The sequence below is a fragment of the Leuciscus leuciscus genome (assembly GCF_965113295.1).
Source record: "Leuciscus leuciscus genome assembly, chromosome: 24".
Taxonomy (NCBI): Eukaryota; Metazoa; Chordata; class Actinopteri; order Cypriniformes; family Leuciscidae; genus Leuciscus; species Leuciscus leuciscus.
The window spans coordinates 11,997,285-12,022,636 of record NC_138723.1 but is presented as its reverse complement, the minus strand read 5'-3'; the positions used below and the strand labels follow the sequence as shown (position 1 = coordinate 12,022,636).

The following is a 25,352-nucleotide window of genomic DNA, read 5'->3' as shown; positions in this document are numbered from 1 at the left end:
GATTAACGAATGTTCACAGAAACTGTTATGTTTTGATTTTTAAAGCAACATTTTGACTGTTAGATTATTAGTTGATTCCCATCTTTTAACTGGTTTTAAATGCGTCCTGGATGATGGTCAGCGGTCACACCTGAGAAAACCAGAGAATTCGAGATCCTTCAGACCTGGGAGGTAAAGTTTTGTTATTGTTCTTTCATCCCCCCTCCAATTCCCTTCCTCCAAAAATGTTCCTCCCCTCTTCCTCTTCCTCTGCCCTTTAACCTTTCCCTGCCTACCCTCTTCTCCTCCATCCCAAGCCTCTCTCCCTCTCTCCCAACAGGGAAAATCAGCAGTGATATAGTCATTGATCATTTCCCTGAGCCCAACAGAAGGTTAATGGATTAGCTTCTTCTATCGCCATCACAGTGGGAGGTGACATGGACGATGGGATGCGAATCCCACTCTTTTTGGAGTCGAGAGTTGAGACCCCACCTCCACTTTTCTCCCCCGTTTTGCCTTAAGAAAGCGCTGTCTACCCTTTCCACCCCGAGTTAGCGCATGCCCCGCATTCCAGCTGTGTGTGTGGCGGACCAGAGCAGGGCGAGGAGTTTCCAGCTGAACGTGACACCAAACATCATGCTCTTTCTGGAGGGGGTTTCCACACGCACCCACAGCTTTAGAGGTGTGAACACCCAAGTTTACCTTCCTACACTACCTCACACACTGTTCTTCATTGCCTAAAGCCATTAACAATGGTTGACGTAATATTTCAGAGGAAAATCAACACACGAACTAATAATTCGTAGTAATAATTGTAGCATTTGATGAAATAAATAGGAACAAATAATGATTTATTCAGAAATCAGCTATGAATATGCTTCCAAGTGTCATGTTATCTAAACGTATCTTAAGTTGACATCCTCTGGTGTGTGACATGCTAAAACTATTTTAAACAGCATTTTGCTCATTCTTTTGATATGCTTATTCACTGCTATTCAAATTTTGGGGCTGGTAATTTGTTCATGTTTTTTGTGTGTTTTTTTTTTCTTCCCTTTTTTAAGAAGTTATGCTGACCAAGGCTGCATTTATTTGACCAAAAAGCAATAAAAAAGTGAAATATTTTTACAATTCAAAATATCAGTTTTCTGTTTATATGTGTCTTAAAATGTAATTTATTCCTGTGATCAAAGCTGTATTTTCAGCTTCTTTACTCCAGTCTTCAGTGTCACATGATCCTTCATCATTCTAATATTCAGATTTTGTGCTTATATTATCATTGAAAACGGTTTGTGTTGCTTAACATTTTTGTGGAAACCATGATATATATTTATTCCCAGGATTCTTTGATGAATAAAAAGATCAAAAGAACAGTATATATTTAAATAGCAATATTTTGTAATATAATAACATTATAAATATCTATTCTGTCATGCATACTTGCTGAATAAATTCGTTTAATTTCTGACAATGTTTTTTTTTTAGGTTGTAATTATTTTTTCATATTTTTTAATTCCTCTTCTACCTTATAACTAGTTCGCTTTGACTGGTTGTGCAGTGTAAATGTTGGGCTTTTATATTATATTATTATATTAAACAGCATTGTTATACATGTCTGGAATATTGGTACTTAATATAAAATAATCAATAAACTGTATAATAATAAACGTAATATAGGTCTAATGTATATATTATAATTTATACTATATATATATACTAGTTCAAAATGTCAACATTATTTTTCAAAAAGCTATTTTTTTATTCTTTTAATGTGACAACCATCCAACAATGTTTATAATTGTGATTCTGATTTAGAAATGGTGAGTTACACCTACAGTTACAGTTACACCTAAAATATACATTTCCTATAAATTAGTCCATGGCCACATTATGCATCAACTTCCTCCAAAGCATTGGGTTTCACATGACCTTCAACACATCCGTGCTCTGTGAGAGCCTGAGGTCCAGCATGTGTTCCTCAGTAGCTCCTCCAATCCATTAACTAAACTTCAGAGGAATTCCTCACTTCATTTCACAGAATACATGCGGAATGTACACAGGGGTCAAAGGGCAACGGGCTATAGGGAGCCTGAGCAGACCTTATTCGAACAAGCCCTGAGGGTCGAGCTGTTACTTTAAAGATAACCCATAACACCGCCCTGCATCACGCTGAATCAAATACAGTATTTATTACTTACTACTTTTGTGGTGCTGATTCTAGAAATAGTGTCTGTTTCACACTAGCATGTCTAACTTTCTCTCAAAATATGATGTGCATTTAGTAGGTGAAGAAGTCTTGTGTTATATGACAGAGACATGATTCCTCTCTTCCTCTGAACCAGGTTATAACTATAGGTTCAATTCTCAGCCGCTTTCCACATTGTTGTATCCTGATTCCAAGATTAGAATTATGGCCAGTGACAGAAGAAAACGCAAACATGATCCAGACTTGGGACCCAGTTCTGAAAAAAATGATTCGTTGAAGTTAATAAAAAAAAAATTCGTAAGTGGTTGCACACAATTGATTTTAGCTACATTTAAACTAATGCATTAAGTTGAACTTAATACATTTTAGTTCAACTTAATGCATTTGTTTAAATGTGGCTAAAATCAATTGTGTGCAACCACTTACGATAAAACAAATTGATTAAATTGAACGAATCATGTTTTGCGCTCACATCCAAACAGTGACATTGACAAATAAAGTATTTATGAGTAAACTTGTTTAAGTTCTTTGACATTAAATGGAGTATTTTATTTTTATTTTATTTTTATTTTTTTTTGCAGATGCTTCTGTTTGTCCTTAAAAACTAAACTTTTAAAGGAACACTCCACCGTTTTTTGAAATAGGGCTTATTCACCTTCTTTCCCACATTTAGATAGGTGGGCAAATGCATTTTTGTCTCAGTGCATGCATTGTTTTAGTTTGACAGGGTTGGCGTGAGCTTAGCTTAGCATAATGAATGGAATCCTTTGTTGCCAGCTAGCATGTCCTGAATAAAAGTAAAAAAAATAAAATAAAAAAAAACCCTACCTAATTACTTCTTGTGGCCTGCGTATTCACAACAAGTACAAATAGCGATGCAGATTAACACTAGGCGATTTCCTAGGCAGATATTGATTTATATATTAAGGACTATATTAGGGGGAAGCACAGGCGAAGCACTGCTACTTGGGCGTGATACCTCTGCGCCCAAGTAGCAGTGCTTCGCCTGTGCTTCCCCCTAATATAGTCCCAAGTCAAAATGTGCATAGGAAATCGCCTAGTGTTAATCTGCATCGCTTTTACTCAGGACATGCTAGCTGGCAACAAAGGATTCCATTCATTATGCTAAGCTAAGCTAGCGCCAACCCTGTCAAACTAAAACAATGCATGCACTGAGACAAAAATGCATTTGCCCACTTATCTAAATGTAGGAAAGAAGGTGAATAAGTCCTATTTCAAAAAACGGTGGAGTGTTCCTTTAATGACATTTGACTGCTTGTGTTATTTTGATAAGTGCATTAAAGCTGATATACAGAGCTGGGTAGTAACTGATTACATGTAATCTGGATTAAGTAATCAGGTTCCCCAAAAAAGTACTTGTACTTATAAGATTATATTATGTTTAATACGTATGTTTAATAAGTAAAATACTCGTAATCAGGCTACAGTTACTTTTTTATTGATTACATGTTATTCTCTAAATAAAATTATTCATAAGTCATTTCTTCTATACCTACTACTTTTCTATCTATTACATTTTCAAAAAAAAAAAAAAGGCCATATTTCAGAAGGTCTTCAGGTTTTTAGGACTGCATTCAGGCCAGCCACTAATCATGTGACTTTCAATAAAAAACTGAGACCTACAGCATTTGATCACTGGATTTACACAAATCATAAATCTTTTAAAAAGTGTTTTCTCAACAATGCATATCTAATCCTGACAAACACATTATTAATTGCATTATCACTCAGTGAGTTATTTAAGTATAACTGTCTTTGGAAGGCTTTTGTCTTTCATACACATTAAAATGCATAAATTTACACCATTTCATATTAACATGCAATGCAGGGAATCCTCAACTTTTTTTGTCAGCTGAAGCTCTTTGACCTAATATATTTACTTGAAATACTGAGATTAAGTTAGGTTCATAATAAAATTAAGTCAATAAATAATATTAAGTTCACGGTTCTCTGAGGTCAGTTAATGGTCACAGGACCTGCAGGTAAAACTAAATACAATTGTTTAGTTTAAAAAGTGTTATTTTTATTTTTTTTATTAAAAAAAAATATTTATTTAAAAATGTTTTAATTATATAATTACTTAATAGCTTTTTATTAAACTCCCGAACCTCTTGCAGTTCCTTCATGAACCCCAGTTTGGGACACTCTGACGTAATGTAATATTTCAATAATACTTCATGTTGTTGATAACATATGGAATATATTTTGGGAAACTTTGGGAAACTTTGGTGTACTTTGGGAAAAGTTTTTTTATTGATTTTTTTTTAACTCTGCATCATCAAATTATTTAACATTAGCCTTTTTTTCCCCTTTTTTTTTCAGAAATGTGTTTTTCAAGATGCATGGCTGTGTAATAATCAACTATTTCATGAAGTACGCCACTTACGTGTGTATAGCATTCTAAGCAAACAAACTGGCACTGCTACACATCTCAGGCTCTAGTCTACGGAACACACTCATTGTCTTCCTGCATTTAACATTGCACTTGCTTGTTTATCTAAAGTGAATAAGTGTGTATAAATGACATCTGCTCTTTCCATTCAACACACTCCCCGTCTGCAACGCAACCATTTTTCCCCCCACAGATAACATGCTACAATCCACACCGTCCCAATGGAATCCTGCACGGCCACGGGACTTTCGAGCCTTTGGGTGCACTGGCCAATGCGTGAACAGGGGTGGACCCTAGAAATTCCTCAGCCCTAGCGTCTCTCTAACACTTGCTTGACCTTATCGACCCCCAGTAACCCCCCTCACCCACAACCCTGATGCCCTGAAAGCAAGCTGATTAACCCTACAATGACTACTGTATCATATTCGATACATTCTTTTCTAAGAACTCTTGATAGTTTTTTAGTAAGTAAAAGGCATTTTAGTAATTAAACATCCACTTTCAGGTCATGGTTCATCTTTTTGCAGTGAAATCTGTACTGCTTTTTATCAAGTAAACGTAAGCATAACTTTCACATTGAATACATTGAATTATACCAACAAAACTAGTTTTATGGGTTAAATCAAGTAGGAATAGCTCTTTTAAGGCAATTAACAATTTCTAGTTTATCAAATATGATACAAAACATAAATTATATCGGCTACACAAACTGTTTTTACATTATCTTTCATATTTTGTGTTCATTTGTTCGTTTTTTCCAGATGTCGGTTTTTACAATGTTAATATGAAACTTAAAGTGTAGCCTAGCCTAATGTTTCATTTCCATGTTATGTTAAAACATTTTCTCCTCACTATGCAGAGACATGTTAAGACATTGATGATTCTTCTCAAATAGTCAACGTCAAAAGCTCAATCAAAAAGCTATATTCCAAGTCTTTTTTTGAAAGCCAGATGTTAGATTTGAGCTGTATTAAGAAACTTTAGACTAGCCCCCACTCATCTTCTTGTTAATCTTTTTACACGAACACTGGTGTGTTAGAGAGAAGTCAGCAGAGCTCAGTAAGCCTCTCTTGTGTTTACAGCACTAGCTGATTCAGCGCTCGCGCATCACATGAATGAGCGGCCATTTTCCCTCAAAGGAGAAGAAGTGACGTCACAAACCAGCGGTCACGCGACAATAAATTGAACAGTTAATTATTAACTCCAGATAGGCGTTTGATTTAGAAGCATATTAGGAAAGATTTTTTCGTATTAGTTTAGGAATTGTATAGATTATAAATAATCTCAACACAAACGGTTTTTATTTTCCATATTTAAGTTTGGTTTATCACTAGGCTACTACAGTCTTATCTAATTATACTTATTCTAGTAATACTAATGCTATGAAATAAACAGTAATGTCCACATAATCATAAAATAACGGCGGCAGCTGTTGTAACCACAGATATCATGCACATACTCTATCTAACAGTGAGCTTCAGTGAGGTTACAGTGCCACCTTATGGACGCAAAGCGAACTTCATGAAAGAGCTTCCAATGTGTGTGACTATTCATCAGAACTTAGATGGCATATTTTAAGGACTTCTAAACCATAATAATGAGAACATTAGACAAGTAATTAGCTGAAAGACCATCCTGGACCAGGAACAAATATCAGCTGTCGCAGGTTGCATTTAACTTATTAGACTAGTCTTAAAAGTTAGTCATACAATGTTTTTTCAAAGATTAGTCCTAACTTTTTAAGTTCAGTTACAGAATCGGTCTAAGTTACATGTGAAAGATTAGCCGGACTGCCCCATTGTTGCCTGTTAGTCAAACTAGTTATTAAGCCACAGTCTTAGTAGAACTAGGCTAACGACCAGATTGGACCAGAAACCATACCAGTTTTGCCATCAGGACTGCACTATAACATTCAAATAGTAGCCTAAGGTTATTTATATACGGGAATACAATTTAAGAGAAAAAAACAACAACAAAAACGTCGTAATTCATTTCTTTGGAAAACGTCAATGACGATGAATATAGCCTAATATTTTTTTCTCTCCTACTGGGAATCATAACATTTGTGAATGAGGATCTTATAGTGGGCAAAAACTCACACATTTTAAAATGAAAATTGAATTTGAATAGCCTATGCCTCATCTCAAACTATTCAATTTGTGATAATATTTCCCACAACTTTCACCACAACGAAATCCAGATAGAGGGATGCAGGAATTAGCTCCATTACAAACTCAAAATGCACAATTGCGTTGTTTGGTTGCTCAAATCGATCAAACCGAGACACTATAGGTGTTAAAAATCGTTTAAATTAATCGTTTTTAACTTAAAAAGTTGTCGCCTTTAATGGCGTTTTGCGTCTGCTGATACTGAAATTAAAACGGATAACTGTGCTTACCCTTTTTGGCTGGTTAAACATTCTCACTCTTCGTGGTATCGTTTGCAGGGAAGAGAAGCTATTTTATTCTAGTACATAATCATTTGATGTTTTCACTGAAGTTTTGTAGAATTTCGTTCACAATGTTGATCTGGTTACCGTGAAAATAGTCACACGCTGCTGCTTCAGCCATATGGTAGAAAAGTCCAAATACATAAACAAAAAGTGTACAATTCAGAGGGTCACATTCAGCGGACAGACACTGACACACTGTATTTTTATTTTATTTCAACAAATGACAACCACAATCAAATCCATAGAGTTTGTGAACGGTTTTGAAGTGGCTGCGTGCAAGTCATGCTAATTCTCAAGCTGAGTGAGTCATACTCCAAATCTAATGTTAATTAAATCAAACAAAGCTTTCAAAAACACTCAGCAATGTGATTATTTTATTGAGTTATAGGCAGTGGGTTTAATCAGTGACATTATTACTAGATTACTGCCTGTGTTGGTGAAAGTTAGGCTACTTTCAAAAGTAATGCATTTCCCTACAATATTGCATTACTACCTAGAAGTACCTAATTGCGTTACTTAGTTACTTCTTATGGAAAGAAATGCGTTACTTTTGCATTACTTTTACTCACCTTGGCTGGGCTTACTTATTTGTATTTTAATAACAACAACAACAACAATTTTTATTTTATTTTTTTAGCAAATATAAAGGCCCTTTCACACCAAAAGTGAAAACAATAAGCCTCAGGCTGAAATAAATGCAAATTCACACCTGTACAGTAAAAGAAATCAGCATATCCATTCTGGATTGAAGATTAGTAAGCAGGAGAGGAAAGCTCAACAATTCAGCAAGAAAAAAAAAAGAAACACAAATGTGATGTTTATCTTAAGTAATTTTTGTTTATTGTTATGGTTGAAGTGGGTCACTGAAGGTCAGCAGCAAAGGCATTGGTTAATAAAGTGAGATTAAATACATAAAGTATATTTGTGTAATTTAATATTTTTAATTATTGCAGGTTTGTGTAATATTCTGAGATTGTAATTCACTGTTTTTATTCATTTTGAATAATAGTCCTAAATGTTTTTTTTTATGCAAATGAGATGAATAAATGGCTGCTCACATTTATTCTAAAACTACAATAACCATCATGTTTACGCAGCGAACTCAATGCCTGTGAACTTACGATTTGTCTCAACATGGGGACAGGAGAACTGCCAGTCAATAAATGGAATAACAAAGTAACTTGTGTTACTTATTTGAAAAAGTTACATATTTTGTTGTACGTAATGTTACTTTACTAGTTACTTGAAAAAAGTAATCTGATTACATATCTCAGGTTACTGCATTACACCCCCAACTCTGATTATTGCCCTAAACTCACTAGCAGAAAGGCAGAGCAAACCAGACCAGAACTCAACAACACAACAGCTTCACATTCTCTATCTCTACTGCCTCGATGGCAGGCAAGAGTTTCAATTCAGTCCAAAAATCGCTCCTCTTCATAACATAAGTCACGTCCAACATTTGTTGTGATTTTTCTGTTTATACCTTTCTAAACCAGCACAGTGTAGACTTTCCTCCATCTCGTCCATTCTGCTTTTCACTTCCTGGCCTCCATCTGCCTTTCATAATCAGAATCACGTCTGCAAACACGCTATTGGTGATTATGGAGCTCAGACATGTAATGTAGGTATGGCTCACATGACGTCCCCTCTTTCAATGCACCTCTATGCAATTTGAGCCATTTTATGTTGGTCAGAAAAAAAAAGTAAAGATAATTTAAGGAATCATTCTTTTTTTGTAGAACAAACATTGCAAGATTAACATCATCAATACTTGGAAATTGTGCCAGGTTTGTTCAGACCCCTAACCCACAATAAAATTATGATACCATAATAACAAGTCACTAAATACTAATTGCAATGTCTCGTTGCTGCACTTGGAAAGGAGACCACTTGAACATACAGTTAGAGTCATGTTTATTTACAGCAGAATCCTGACTGAGGAGAAGAAAGGTTATGAGAGCTGAAATGCTTTCAGTACAGCTCATTTGGATCCACATTTCACTACACCTTTTAATTTATTTATTCAAATTTTTATACAGAATCCTTTCGGCTGTTAATGTTGACAGCCAAACAGAGCTTAGTGCCCTCTACAGGCAGGGAGGACGATGGAGAAAAAAAAAAAGAGATCAAAGTACAAAATGAAAAACCACAGCATTAAATGGGAAAGTTGAGAAATACAAACAATGGGATCAAACAAAAAAACAAAACAAAAGCAATCGTCCATAAAAAAATTAACATTTGCATTTATTTTTTTAAATGCAATCACCATGATCGTCATTTATATTGTTCTCTTTTTTCTTGTAATGTCTATAAGGGTGGCAGAGGGACAGTGAGGAGGCTTGTGGGTAAAACAACGTCCGTGATGCTCAGGTTAAGTGTGTCCCAATGCCAGGCAAATGTTCATATTGAATATTCAGGCAACACATTGCCAAAGTTTGCGCGAGGTCCACGCCGGCCGCGGGGGTCAGAGCGGTCCGGACTTGCTGCCCCTTCTCCGTTTCATGAATTATCTTGTGCGACTGTTTGTCCACGACCCCGTGTCTGCGTCTCAGTTCCAGTTTCAGAGTGTCGCACTAACGCGCTTGCCCTGAACACGCAGCTTTGAAGAACGACACGCTGTACAACTGACATGCAAGGCCAGACGACTAACAGATTAAAAAACAGGTAACAACAGGTAAAAAAAAAGAAGAACAAAAAAGCAAACCTCAAGAGACTGAGCCAGCAAAATGCATTATTTTCTACAACATTACACACGCATACACACACACACACACACACACACACACACACACTCAATCCCACAGAACTCACTCCTCAATTCCAGTTTCAACATTACGGAGCCAATTGTGTTGAAGGAATGACTACAAACAAAACAAATTAATGCTTGAAATACTAGTGGAGAAAAAAAAAAAAAAAAAAAACTCGGCCTTAAATAACAGAGCTTAGTACAATCCTTAAAGATTCCCTCCAGGAGCGTGATAGAGTTCATCTTCAGTGGTCCATCCAGAGCCCATGGAGGTAATGGCATACATTCATACAGAAACACAAGCACTCCCTTCTCTTCAATGACCGACTTGCACAAGCGGTCCATGTGCGATGTTTCATGGAAGAGGATGTGTACATCACGCAAAAAAAGTGACCTAGGCTGAGCTCTTAGACTCATTTATAGGGGGAAAAGAAAGGAAACAAAACCATATTTGTTTCATTTATGACTCCGTTAGGATCTAAAAGCCCTTGCCCTTGTTCGCACACGCACGCGATCTCACGCACACCTCGACATGATAACCCCTAATACATGTGTACACATATATACATAGAGCTGTACGCCCCCCCACAATTTATAATGTATCATTTCTGTATATGCCAAGAATAAAATCTTTCTAAATAAAATACATGTTTCTGCAAAGGAAGGGGTGGTTAGAGAGGGAGGCGGGCGGGTGGATGCGGGTGGGGTATTATCAGAAAGGGAAAGAGGAAGAGAGAATGAAGGAAGGAAGGGGGGAAAACAACGCTGTCCTCTAATGTGTGCTGGTCCCTTACAGGGTCATCGTCATCCCAAGCTGTGGCAGAATCTATGTTCCTCATCCACAGTTCGCTTAGAGCAGTAAATATTAAAGAAATGTCAGTCTGTAAATCCATAATGGTGCCAAACGGTACAAATGGAAACACACTTGGAGCTCAAAGGGGCTCCAGTCACGTCCAGACAAAGACTGATCCGGTAAAGTGTGGCTGAGTTCAGTAGAAGAGGAAAGGGATGATGGGATAGAAAAAGAGAGAAAGAGAGAGATGGCGTGACAAACATGGAATGGAGCCGAGAAAGAAAAGAGTTAAAGAGGAAAAAAAGAGACAGAAACTGTAGTAGGATAGAGACGTGTGGAGCGCATGAATCCATCTGGCAGTGAAGTCCGCGTACGTCTGTTCATCCGCTGGCTGGAGGATGACAACAGGAATGAGGGATGACGAGAAGACGAGTGCAGTTCCTCTCTTCCGACCTCTCTCTCCTTCTCTCTCTCTCTCTCTCCGGTTCCCTGTGCTGGTCAGGGCAGCATCATACCTCCAGGAAGCGTGTGCTGCTGGCCTTGGTGTGGAAGGGCTCAGACCACATGCGCCGCAGGTCCCCCTGTGGAGCGACAGACACAAACAAACAATTAACACACATTCATACTGAACGTTAGGGCTGTCACGATTCCTCGATTCAATTCCAGTGCAACTCGAGAGCAGCGCTAGTGCTATTGTAAATTTACAGGGTTGTGGCTGTGATTTGATTGAATAAATACAGCGAGGAGAACAAGTATTTGATACACTGCCGATTTTGCAGGTTTTCCCACTTAGAAAGCATGTAGAAGTCTGTCATTTTTTTATCATAGGTACTCTTTAACTGTGAGTGACGGAATCTAAACCAAAAATCCAGAAAATCACATTGTATGATTTTTATGTAATTCATTTGCATTTTATTGCATGAAATAAGTATTTGATACATCAGAAAAGCAGAACTTAATATTTGGTACAGAAACCTTTGTTTGCAATTACAGAGATCATACGTTTCCTGTAGTTCTTGACCAGGTTTGCACACACTGACTGCAGCAGGGATTTTGGCCCACTCCTCCATACAGACCTTCTCCAGATCCTTCAGGTTTCGGGGCTGTCGCTGGGCAACACGGACTTTCAGCTCCCTCCAAAGATTTTCTATTGGGTTCAGGGGTGCGTTTCCCGAAAGCATCGTTGGCCAACTATGGTCGCAAGTTCATCGCAATGTCCATTGAACTCTATTGGTAACGAGGGAACTTGCCACCATAGTTGGCTAACGATGCTTTCGGGAAACGCACCCCAGGTCTGGAGACTGGCTAGGCCACTCCAGGACCTTGAGATGCTTCTTACGGAGCCACTCCTTAGTTGCCCTGGCTGTGTTTCGGGTCGTTGTCATGCTGGAAGACCCAGCCACGACCCATCTTCAATGCTCTTACTAAGGGAAGGAGGTTGTTGGCCAAGATATCACGATACATGGCCCCATCCATCCTCCCCTCAATACGGTGCAGTCGTCCTGTCCCCTTTGCAGAAAAGCATCCCCAAAGAATGATGTTTCCACCTCCATGCTTCACGGTTGGGATGGTGTTCTTGGGGTTGTACTCATCCCTCTTCCTCCAAACACGGCGAGTGGAGTTTAGACCAAAAAGCTCAATTTTTTTCTCATCAGACCACATGACCTTCTCCCTTTCCTCCTCTGGATCATCCAGATGGTCATTGGCAAACTTCAGACGGGCCTGGACATGCGCTGGCTTGAGCAGGGGGACCTTGCGTGCGCTGTAGGATTTTAATCCATGACGGCGTAGTGTGTTACTAATGGTTTTCTTTGAGACTGTGGTCCCAGCTCTCTTCAGGTCATTGACCAGGTCCTGCCGTGTAGTCCTGGGCTGATCCCTCACCTTCCTCATGATCATTGATGCCCCACGAGGTGAGATCTTGCATGGTGCCCCAGACCGAGGGAGATTGACCGTCATCTTGAACTTCTTCCATTTTCTAATAGTTGCGCCAACAGTTGTTGCCTTCTCACCAAGCTACTTGCCTATTGTCCTGTAGCTCATCCCAACCTTGTGCAGGTCTACAATTTTATCCCTGATGTCTTTACACAGCTCTCTGGTCTTGGCCATTGTGGAGAGGTTGGAGTCTGTTTGATTGAGTGTGTGGACAGGTGTCTTTTATACAGGTAACGAGTTCAAACAGGTGCAGTTAATACAGGTAATGAGTGGAGAACAGGAGGGCTTCTTAAAGAAAAACTAACAGGTCTGTGAGAGCCGGAATTCTTACTGGTTGGTAGGTGATGAAATACTTGTCATGCAATAAAATGCAACTTAATTATTTAAAAATCATACAATGTGATTTTCTGGATTTTAGATTCTGTCTCTCACAGTTGAAGAGTACCTATGATAACAATTACAGACCTCTAAATGCTTTGTAAGTAGGAAAACCTGCAAAATCGGCAGTGTATCAAATACTTGTTCTCTCCACTGTATATACCCTGCGGTTTATATACTGTATTTTATTTACATTTTTCTTTTTTTTCTTTACATGTGTGTTCCCAGTAAATGCTTCTCCACATGAATTGTTATTTACATGTGTAACATGCATCTCAAACTTCCTCTCTGCATATGCTGTGAGTTTGGGTTGCTTATAACGCTCATCTGGGAACGCAATATGCGCCATTTCATCAGATTTGTAAGGAAAATCATTTATAAACCTACGCCAACACAGGAGAATACATCAATATCTTTCTAAATATGCAAACTGTTCATCGCAATTTCAAAATAAATGTTTTGATGTATTGATGTCCACATATTCTTGATCAAGAAATTACAGTGGCCATAGGATGTGGCCAAATATGAAAGATTAAGTAAACATTTGAATGAAAAGATTTGATCTGCTGTAAAGTGTAACACCAGGCCGCTGGCGCCCTCTGCAGGCATTTGTTATAATACATAATGGACATAAGATGATTGTTTGTATTATGTATTTTATATGATGTATTTTAAGTGCTGTTCTATAAAACTGATTACTGATTTTTATACTTAATTTGAACCAAATATGATTAGTGACAGCCCTACTGAAAGTGATGTCATATGACAAAGACGTAACATTAATACAAGCTTCTCTCTCAGTGGTCAATGCGTTTATTTTTATTTTTTATGAATAAATAAAAATAACAGTAATAATGATAATAAACAGCAGTAATAAATCATTTTAAATTATTAACTTTAATAACTATTAACTTATTTAATAACTTTGTTATTATAAATTATACATTTTAACTGCATTAGTCTATAGTAAGTTAAAATGTTTCCACATTTTTGTCAACCAAAAAAATTTATAGATTAATATTTTGTTATTTTTGTAGATGTAATAATAATAATAATAGCCAATTAAATTATTTATTTTGTTGAACAGGTCAATAATTATTTTTCATTATTTATAGACTTATGCAATTAAATATGTATAAGAAATGAGACTGTTCAAGTAAAAAATAGAATAAAATTCAATAATAATATTAAATTAAAAAATAAAGTTCGATCAGTAGTAGTTCCTTAATGTTTTTGGTTTAGTAACTAAACTAACTTTTTTTTATCTTACTTGTAAATATATTGTATATAATAAGTAGCATTTAAAAATATAATTTCTCATCTGCTATATCTGGGCTGAAATGTTTAATTAGATGACTAAAAGTACATTAAATAAATGGTCTATGTGAACGGACTCATGCATGTGATAAAAACATCCTTTCACAACAAAACAATGTCCCAGTGTCCTTCATTTCTGCACATTCATTTGACCCATTATCCACCATTATCTGTAGTGCGCACACAAACCACAGCTCACAAACGTACTGCCACAGATTATTAAAGTAAATGTCAGTGGATGTGCAGCAGCATTACAGGAAGTTACAGATAATTGTGACATTTTGCACAATACACTTAAATGCGTTCTATCCAGAGTTACAAGAGGCTTGTGCATTCAAATATTTATGCTCCCATTAATGTTTTTCTTCAACAAATATGTAAATTAAAAATAGCACAAACCTGTGCAGATCAATTAACACATCATAATTACGTCCTCTTGTTGTTAACGCCCCATTCACTTTCTTAAACAATTTTTTTTTCTTTGTCAACAAGCACACACACGCTTACTTTGCCTCACCTTCTCTACTGTCTTTGCATAGCAATCAATATCGCTTTTAAGAGTCAGAAAGGTTTCAATAATATGTTCAATTGTGCAGAAGCGCTACCGAAAACAACACAAACCTGTGTGGTGGTTCTTACATCAATGATTACGCGCCTTTTCAATCCATGAAGGTCACACACACTCCCCCACCCACCAACACACACATCGCCCCCCACACACACATCCAGACACAGACCCATCTACACACACACACAAATTAGAATACAGGACAATACATTGTGCTACACACACACACACACTTTAGATAAGACACTAACATGGAAAAACACCGCTTCCTTTTTGAGAAGATGGGTTTCGAATCAAATTTGTTCTAATGCTAATTTGCTCTGCCTACTTCTGTTTTTTGGCACACACAACTTGCTTTAAAAGATTTCAAAGCAAAAGATTTCATCTTCTTGATGGTTATCACACGTCCAACAAGTACTATGGCATACCTTGACACAAAAAAGCATAGTATTTTAAGCACATGTACAATGGACTAAAATAATGTGCCATGCATATGATTTAACACGAACGGTTTGGGTTTAGCAATTAATGAACGTTTGGACGATGTCATGACCCAAGTCCAAGCTCGTCAAGCTCCATGTAGCTACTGTAACAGCATTTCAGCTACCGTGTGCAAAATCGTTCCCACAATTGTTTGTTTCCATGGAAAAGTGAGGCTGTTGCTATGGTGACGGCACTACACAGAACTGATCAGATTATGTTGCAACACATGCAGAACAAAACATCTGCCACAATGAAAACCGGCCTACAACTGATGCCTCAATAGAAGGAATGCGGAGTACCCGCACAGACGCACATGTGCTAGCGCATAAATAATGCAGCGCAGTGCTACGGATACGGCACACACCCTGCTCAAATAACCGGACAACGACACCATGTAGACTTCTGCATTGTTTCTGAGCAACTGAGTAAATGGCGATTCCACGAAATGAAGTTGACACCGTTTGGTCATTATTAGAAATGAGGCATCTCGCGTCCCTCTGGACTTCCAGGTGTTCACATGCTGACGTACCTTCAGGTAGGCCATGGTGAGCAGAGGCAGCAGGGTGAAGGGCACCAGGTACAGCAGGGCAGGCTGGGCCGCGCGGTGAATACGAGAAGCCACCGTCGCCGTCAACAGACCTGAGAGTGGAAGAGAGAGAACCATCAAACATCCACAGTGACACAGTCAATACAATTACATGCAGCGCAACCAGTTTAGCCCGCTTGCAGAAAGAATAAGCTAGCTTTACAGTGAATCAGAAACGAACAGCGTTCAGAGTAGTCCAACTGATCCCAAACAAATGACTCATGAGTTAATCGGAATCATAAAACACAAACAGCATAGGTTGACCAATTGACCAACAAATGACTAATAATGAGTCGTTCCGACTTATCAGCACACAGATGGATAGATAAACAGATGATAGACTGATAGATAATAGACAGACAGAACGACAGATAAACTGATAGTGTGCTAGCCTGGTCAGATTTCAAATCTATTGATAAATTATTCTGTTATTAATCACAATGCAAATCACAATCTTAATAGGAGGGTGTGTTTGGATGATAGCATTGTGACACGCACCAACAAAGTAACCAATGAGGGTGCAGTGGAAGTAGGAGACCCGCTGCATGCGGCCGGACACGTTGGCAGTCCCGGGCACTTCTCCAGAGGCCTGCTTCTTATAGTTGTCGTATCGGAGCACGAAACACAGCAGCAGCCCCGGCATGACGATATCACCGATGCCCAGCATGGAAAAGTGGCTCCCGGAGGAGCTCGGGAACACCAGCTTGCCGGGCAGGGAGAGGCGCGGGACGTCCCGCCCCATGCCAGGGCCCAGATGCAGTTTGCGCGAGAGCACGTCGAGGGGGTTGTCGGCAGGTTGCGTGGCCACCTTCACCATCACATTGCTGTTGAAGATGTAGGCGGAGAAAAAGACCTACAGGAGCGAGAGAGAGAGAGAGAGAGAGAGAGAGAGAGAGAGAGAGAGAGAGAGAGAGAGAGAGAGAGAGAGAGAGAGAGAGAGAGAGAGAGAGAGAGAGAGAGAGAGAGAGAGAGAGAGAGAGAGAGAGAGAGAGAGAGAGAGAGAGAGAGAGAGAGAGAGAGAGAGAGAGAGAGAGAGGAGAGAGAGAGAGAGAGAGAGAGAGAGAGAGAGAGAGAGAGAGAGAGAGTCAGAGGGACAGGCCAGCTCGCCCTGCTGTTTGAAGACGCTGAGAGAGAGGGATGTCAGGCTTGTGTAAGCGTGTTTGGAGTGATTTTCCACACTGACGAAAAGGTTTGACAGTCAGCACCGGGGTGGGATGGGGAACACGTACTAAAGGGGGTGGTGTGATCTATTGGTTTCAGTTCTGGAATTTGGCAGCCAAAGAGTTTCAGCTTTGCACCCAAATGACACTTAACCCCAGGTGCATTTGACTGAGTAATAAAGCATCTGTTAAACGGCGACTCGCAAGCAAATAAGTAAACCGTTACAGGATTCCTTGAATATTTTGTAACAATCTTGTGAGCTGTAATAAGTTTTATGACACCAGCAGGGTGGAGTGGTATGAAAGTTCATACTATGTGATGATTGACATGTGCCAGTCTTAATGGACATGATTACTTTACAGTATTTGCATGTAAGAGTGACAGAGTGACAAAGAAACATGGAAGAATGCAAAAATGCAGAGCAGGATGTTTCCTACACTGTCAAGACAAGGAAGAACTTGATACTAAACAAAGCACATGTCATTTTTACAGCTGCCAATCACCACCACTTGCCACACTAATATAGAAAGCAATAGAGAATAATGATGAAGTGTGTATATTTTAAAACAAAGTCAGGACTATCTATTTTATAATATTAATTTCAGTTTTTGGTTTTAAAGGCTTATTTTTTTTAGGAATAATTATATTTCTTGGTTTTAATTCAAGTTCCTACTAAATAAATAAAACAACAGTAACTTGTGAGCCATTTACTTTACTGGATTTTAAAAAAAATCTATCTATCTATCTATCTATCTATCTATCTATCTATCTATCTATCTATCTATCTCTATATCTATCTATCTATCTATCTATCTATCTATATATATATATAAAAAAATGAAAATAAAAGATTATCTTAAAAAAAAACTAAAAAAACATGTACATATACATTTTGTTTGTTTGTTTAAAAGCAGAGACTCTTCATACAAATATTCTGGGGCCCATGAAATATTTGTGCAAATGATAAAAAATGCTGGCGAAGGCAAAAAAAAACAAAAAAAACATTAAGCAAAAGCCTTTGGATCAACAGGTTTATATAAACTTGTCTAAACCTTAGACTGGTGGTGTATATGCACATACTGTGACATTAAATGACTCATGGTACGATTTAAAGATGTAAATCCCTCAGAACCAGTGTGACTTGCTGCATTAATTGCTTACCCAGAAAACATCATAGATGAGGAGGCCTGACAGCAGCAGGCATGACACCTTGAGACTAGGCAGCCGCACAAACGCGATCATGGCCACACAGAGACCCATGGCGAGCGCTGCAGGAAACAACAACACAATATTCAGAGCAAAATAACAGCACTCCATACAAAAAAGGTGGTAATAGGTAAACCAGAGGACACGTTTACATTATCTTCCTACACACACACAAACACAGAGTAACAGCATGCTGACGCACCGTCCATGAGCAGCCAGTGGCCTGTCAGCACCCAGATGAGAACCAGCAAGACAGAGAGAGAAAAAGACAGCAGCTCCGCCAACGTGAATCGGCCACAGCAGCCGAACGAGATCCTGGAGACAAGAGAGACATGCTGAATACACTACCAACCACACATCGCCTGGCTGGGACATGAGGCTCTTTTTCACACCCCAGCATCTGATTTCCAACACTGTTGTCCATTAACACACAAGAGGATTGTTCCACCCAGAGCAAAAAAAAAGAAAAGATTCTAGATTACATTGTGAGATTGAGTGAAGCCGCACGACGAATCCCTACGAACAAACACGAGCATTGTCGGTTTCAAATGGGTGATTTTAAACGCAGATTTTTTACGATTTGGAGCATTTCATCAGGCAAAAAAACTAAAATGATCAAGAGTTAATCATTTGTTTTGGACATTAAAGGGGTTCGCACACCGGATGAGAAGCGTCACACCATGTTTACAATTCAAACACATTGTTTTCTATGAGTGTATGCACAATTTCTCCTAAACTGTCATTAATGTACATACTGTCTTCAATTTGTGCTGCAAGATACATTTAGTTTTACAGCTTGAATAAAGTCTAAAAATACAGGAAAATATTTTATAAAAAGTGGCCCTTTCTAATCTTTGATTTTGCCCTGTTGTCTAATTATTCATCCACTAATCAAAAAAAAAAAAGAAGCAATGCGCGACCACCCTTAAGGCTAATCATAGACCCCAGAGTACATAAAAAAATGTTTTTATGCCTGAGATCACTTTTTTCACATTAACACCTTGAAATGAAAAGTTTAGGATTTTGACAAATGTAAACTTATGATGTAGAAACAAAGAAATATTTCAGATCTGTGCTATTCAAACCTAAGCAAATTTATGACATTGACCGTGTTCGCTTCTGACAAACTTAAATTTAAAATAAATTGGTCAAATAAAATGTTTATTTGTTCATACTCGTTTCTTCCTGTTGACATTTGTTACTGGAATAGTATCACAAGATTTATATTTGGAATAATGCATTATTTTAGCAAGAGATAGTTATGATGGTAACAGTGCATACCTTGGGACAAAATTAAGTCTTTTAAATGACACACTGTAGAAGTTGGGATGGGAATATGAAAAGGCATCCACATGTAGGGTTGCAAAATTTTGAGAATTTTTAAAGGTGAAAACTTTCCTTGGGAATTAACAGGAATATATGGGAATAAACTTGACATACATATGAAAATACATATGCAGCTGTGCTGAAGAAGGTTGGAAATGAACTTTGCAGGACAGTGGGTCCCCAGGAACAGGGTCGAAGACCTCTGATTTACATGATCTACATTTAAATGGTTAAATTAAAATTAAAATTCTGTCATAATTTACTCATGTCATTCCAAACCTTTAAGACTTTTGTTAATCTTTGGAACACAAATAAAGACATTTTTGATGAAATATGAGAGCTTTCTATCCCTCCATTGACAGTCTACACAACTACCACTTTCAAGCCTCAGAAATGTAGTAAAGACATCATAAAGTTGAGGTTAAATCACTGGAATCACATGGATTACTTAAATGAAGTGTTTACTTTTACTTTAAAGGGTGCTTTGCTTGCGCAAAAAACATAACTTACCAACTTAATTGACAAAATATTAATATTATTAAGAACGTCTGCTCTCGCGCCAACACACATGGGTCCTGATGCTCTCGTAAACGTGCTGGAGAATAATATTTTGTACATAAAGTGTTAATTGTGTGATGGGGGGTTCGCAGTGCTTCATAAAGGTTCATGAGGTTAAACCACTGGAGTAACATGGATTAGTTTATTGATGCCTTTGCTACCTTTCTGGGGCTTGAAAGTGATAGTTGCGTAGCTGTCAATGGAGGGACAGAAAGCTCTCAGAATTCATCAGATAGATCATCTGTGTTCTGAAGATGAACGAAAGCCTTACGGGTTTAGAACGACATGAGGGTGAGTAATTGATGACAATTTTAATTGTTGGGTGAACTATCCCTTTATTTTATACAACATTAAATTAAATGTAGAAATAAATTATATCTACATCTTTACTATTATTAATAAAAAGTTGTCATCAGCCATTCATCATTAGACATTATAAAGACATGCTAATGAGGGACAATTAACTCAATGGCTTTCCTGAGTGAATGTCACAATCGATTTTTATCTGAATAACCTGAATCCTAATAAGACATGGGTTGTTGACGTGAACTGAGGTAACGGCATTTAAAAGGCAAACCACTCTGATGAGCGAGTAAACATTTCTTACTTGTTCTGTGGGGAGCAAGGTCTGGTCAGATACTGGCACATCGGCAGCAGGAGGAATGCAAAAGCGATGGTGGCTAGAACTGTTGAGGAAAAACAAACAGAAACAATTACGTAAATATTACTCAAGCATGTTACAGCGTATAAACTAGGTCAGTGTGTTAGAAAGGAGCGGTGGAAGGTCACTGGTGTGTTTGCATGTGGCACGTACCTGCAGTGCATATGGTGAACACCACCTGAACAGAGTCGAAGAAGAAAAACATGACGAGCAGAGACACTGAGGCTCCGATGGGCAGGAACAGTGCCTGTGTGGAGTCTATGGTCTGAATACCTGTGCAAACACACATATGAGAGGATTCAGGTTCTGTTCAGAAGAGCATACTAACATACTACTGCAACTGCATGCTATACTGTATCCCACAATGCACTCCACCTTCCACGAAGCAATAATAGCTGTTTTTAATCCCTTTTGTGATAGAAATGTTTTATGCAATTGCCTTAGAATTGGTCAAAAGTGTATTTTAACATGGAACGTGCAGAGCATGCCAGGGGAGGTCCGGAGAGTGGTAAAAAGTATAGCCTAATAATTAGTTTAAAATATAATTATTGAGTTTAATTATTATATGTAATTATTTTATATTTAAATGTTTTTATATAAACTATACTAAAAATAATAAGACAAAAATAAGATAAAAATTTTTCAGAATGCCGTAGCTGTGAATTCGCTGCGGTTTGGCAAGCCCGCCAATACAGGCATGCCTATTAATACAATGAAGCGATTTCTGAGACCCCCCGATTCAAAGCCTTCAAATTTAGGGCTTAAACCCGAAAGATGACGATATGATGATCAGTATTTGAATTTAGGATTTACGTGGACACGACCAGTTGATGAACCACGACCTTTATGTGTGGTTTGTCAGGAGATTTTGGCTAATGACTGCATGAGACCCACAAAACTTTGGCGACACCTTGAAAGACGTGTGTTCTCTGATGGTAGAAGAGGCAGCGGCTTCTAAGATCGATTCTGTTCCACTATCTGACAACACAATAAGTCGGCGCATCTCAGACATGGCACAGAATGTGAAGGAGCAAGTGTTAGACAGCATCAGACACGGACAAAATTTTTGACGAATCCACCGATGTGGTCAGCTGCGCTCAGCTGTTAACATGTGCGGTACGTGAAAAACATGGACATTCAAAAAGTGTTTCTATTTAGTAGTCCTTTGCCCACCCACACAACAGGTCAGGGGCTCCAGACTGCGACCATTTTTCCTGCCAGTGCGACCAAATATTTATTTAGGTTGCGCTGGCGCGACCACAACGTTGCCGAGCAGCGAATGCAAACAAAATCAAAAAAGGCGGAACGAAAACGCGCTGCTACACGCACCATTTATTAGTTCAGACCAATAATAGACAGCGCAGCGCCCCGAACCTGCCAGTCGCAGGCCGATCTCGATCTCGTGACACTGTTACTAGGAGATCCAGACTCTGAGATCCAGTGAAGAAATCCATTGAACTCGCCTCAGAATTGATAACATCATCGCTGCGAGATCCAGTGAGAAACATTCAGATTCGGCGCGATATCAGATCAAACAGCGCTGACGTGGAAACCAGGAGAAGCACTTATAGAAGGCTTTCAGTCCACAAATCAGCAACATTCACCATGGATTTAGGCTAATGTAGTAACTCTAACCATAACTATGGTATTGTGACAGAAATAGTCAAACGCTTACAAGTACTACACATCTTTTTCCAGCACTTCACAACTATATCAAATATAAATGTTATTTTTAATGTGATGACTAACACATTTGTTGTTCATCCTTCAAAGATTGTACTAAGATGTAGGAAAACTCTTATTTAAACACTTATTAAACAAAATAAATGACCATTGTAAACAGTAGGATGCTTATTGGCTATTTTCACTCCCTAATATAATTTTTTTCACTCGTTTTGCTTTTTAATTCATATTAAGACATATAAATGATAATAATTAAAATTAATTTCATCTACACCCTAAATTAAGCTTAGTGCTTTATTGTCAGCCCCAGTGCTATCAGATATTTTTTGTAGAATTCAGTGGCTCCGGTGCTGCTGCCCTCAGATGTAAGTCTGGAGCCTGTGAACTTAAAATAAAACTGCACATTGTAATATCTGTACGTTAAGTCTATTATTAAATCATTTGTCAGTATTACAGTTATTTTTTGGGAAATTTGAATAATTGCTTTGCAAGCTGATTTAAGTTGTGTCCCTAAATTTCCTACGTGTGCTCCTAAAATTTTCAGTCAGGGGCTACAGCGCTCCTAGTAAAAAAAGTTAGTCTGGAGCTCTGCAGATGAACAGATTTTCAACAAATTGAACAAATTTGTGAGAAAGAACGATACAGACTGGGAACGCTGCTGTGGCATATGCAGTGATAGGGCAAAATCAATGACGGGCCGCCACAGTGGTCTCATATCGAGGGTTAAAGAGGTAGCCCCGAGAGCCGTGTGGACCCACTGCACGATCCATAGACAAGCCTTAGCTGCCAAGATGATGCCAAATGATCTTCGGAGTGTCCTCGACGAAGCTGTGAAAATTGTCAACCTGATTAAAGCACGACCTCTAAATTCTCATCTTTTCCACATTTTATGCGATGAATTGGGAGCGCACTACAAACAGCTGCTTGTGCACACTGAAGTCCGCTGGCAGTCACGGGGCAGAGCTCTATCACGACTTTTTGATTTGCGTGAGGAACTACTACTTTTTCCTGTCAAATGTTCAATCCTCACCGGCACAGCACATGAGCAATTTGAAATGGAATCCAAAGTTGGCTTATTCGTCGGACATATTCGTACGCCTCAACACGCTTAATACATCATTGCAGGGCAGAGACGGCAATGTGTTTTTGGCATATGAGCAAGTGTCCTCGTTCAGGAGAAAGCTGGATCTATGGGCCACTCGTGTGGAGAAAGGATGCTTGGACATGTTTCCCACGCGGGCTGATTTCATGAAAGAGACAGGGCTGTCAGTGGTTACTATTCAGCCTCAGGTCACTGAACACTTGAGGGGTCTGTGTCAGCAATTCACACTCTATTTTTCTGAGACAATCCAGGATGTGTGGATTCGCAATCCATTCAAGTTCAAGGCATCAGAAAGTGACGCACTGTCTATACAAGATGAAGAGGCTTTGATAGATCTGACTAGTAATCATGAACTGGAGCAAATGACGACACACTCTTCCATTGGCCATTTCTGGTTCTGTTCAAAATTAATTTCCTGAACTCACACAAAGAGCACTAAGGAAACTTTTACCATTCGTTTCAACTTATCTGTGTGAATCAGGATTTTCTGCTATGACTTTCATCAAGAACAAATATCGTTCACGTCTTTAAGTGGAGGATGACCTTCGTCTATTACTGACGTCACTACAACCACAAATTAGTCTTCTCTGCGCAGCGAGGAAACAAATGCATAACGCTCACTAAGGTAGGGATATCATTATTGAAGCATAAAGTTCTTTCCCCACTCTCTGTTACAGATCATCTGACTGTTTTGATTGGGATGGACAGTTCTTACAATTTTAAATTGCTATGAGCTGTGATCTGTTCTTTTCCTGTGGAAGCATCATTGTTTTTGTTTCATTATTTTAATCTATGTTTTAAAAGCGTTTCATTATTCTAAGTTTTACAAACATTTTACAAATGTTAAAATTATTGTTATTCTGAAAATAACTGCACTTTTCATGTTAAGACAAACCGATAAAAGTGAGGAGTTAAAAGCCATTGGGTAAGTTGTGTCAAAAGAGTAGTATAATATTTTATTATATTAACAACTGTAAGCTGCTTGAATTATCCGAAGTGAAGTCAGATTAGTAGGTTGAATTCGTATTTCCACAACGCTTTCTTGGCTCATGACTAGGAACTAGTTCAGGACTCACTGTTGTTAGTGTTGGCATTGTTGAAGGAGCCAGGGTTGGTGGGGTTTCCATCCTTGTCCTTCTCCTGGTTCTCACAGTCCATGTTTAATGACCTGTGAGGACAGACACAGTTTATCCACAATTCACAATTTTTCAAGCCCCTAAGTGAACCAACATTGGACAAAACCAGGATGCCTGAGCTTTATACCCTATGGCGGAGGTTTTGACAAGTCACAGATGACATTTAGTTTGAAGAGAAATTAAAGGCTATAAGGAGCAGAAGTACAGTCATTTTAAAAGTGTTGTAGCGGCGATCATGATTTTTCATGGCCAATGATGATTGCTGATTTTTTACAAGCAAATGTAAAAGTTTCCAATACCGCTTTGTGCAATTATGCAAATTATCTCTCTGTTAGTAGGTGGTGCTTATGGAACAGCAGCGATTTAGCGTTTCCTCTGCACTTACAAACACTACTTTTAACGCATTATTAAAGTAGGCATTATATGGAGGGAAGCAGAAAAGTAAATGCAATCGAAACTTTTCTGAAGACAGTCAGTTCTCTTCAGACATACATTCATATAAACACCCACTGCCAATTCAACATTTATATTTTTAATCCAATATTTCGAGCATGGCAAACAGCGAGCGAACAGTATTTTCTCTGCTGGCACGTCTGTGCCCTCCAGCATGACCCGTCTCTGGCCTGTGTTAAAGTCCTGTTTACAGACTTGAAAATGTAATTT

General features: G+C 38.4%; 1 protein-coding gene and 1 long non-coding RNA gene across 2 annotated transcripts in view; one reads left to right on the top strand and one right to left on the bottom strand.

Moving 5' to 3' along the window:
- The first annotated feature begins 7,771 nt into the window (after nt 1-7,771).
- LOC309489602 lies at nt 7,772-9,734 on the top strand. Its single transcript, XR_014202455.1, has 2 exons — nt 7,772-7,963; nt 8,001-9,734. It is a non-coding gene; the product is annotated as an uncharacterized lncRNA (long non-coding RNA).
- sppl3 (signal peptide peptidase 3) overlaps nt 8,948-25,352 on the bottom strand; it is a 38,217-nt gene continuing 21,812 nt past the window's right edge. Inside the window, exons 3-10 of the mRNA XM_082158432.1 lie at nt 24,630-24,721; nt 20,922-21,041; nt 20,715-20,793; nt 18,426-18,538; nt 18,179-18,285; nt 16,355-16,709; nt 15,800-15,909; nt 8,948-11,170 (exon numbers count right to left, since the gene is read on the bottom strand). Of these exons, the coding sequence (XP_082014558.1) occupies nt 11,099-11,170; nt 15,800-15,909; nt 16,355-16,709; nt 18,179-18,285; nt 18,426-18,538; nt 20,715-20,793; nt 20,922-21,041; nt 24,630-24,721 (1,048 nt within the window). The 3' untranslated portion in view covers nt 8,948-11,098. The remainder of the gene's footprint in view (nt 11,171-15,799; nt 15,910-16,354; nt 16,710-18,178; nt 18,286-18,425; nt 18,539-20,714; nt 20,794-20,921; nt 21,042-24,629; nt 24,722-25,352) is intronic.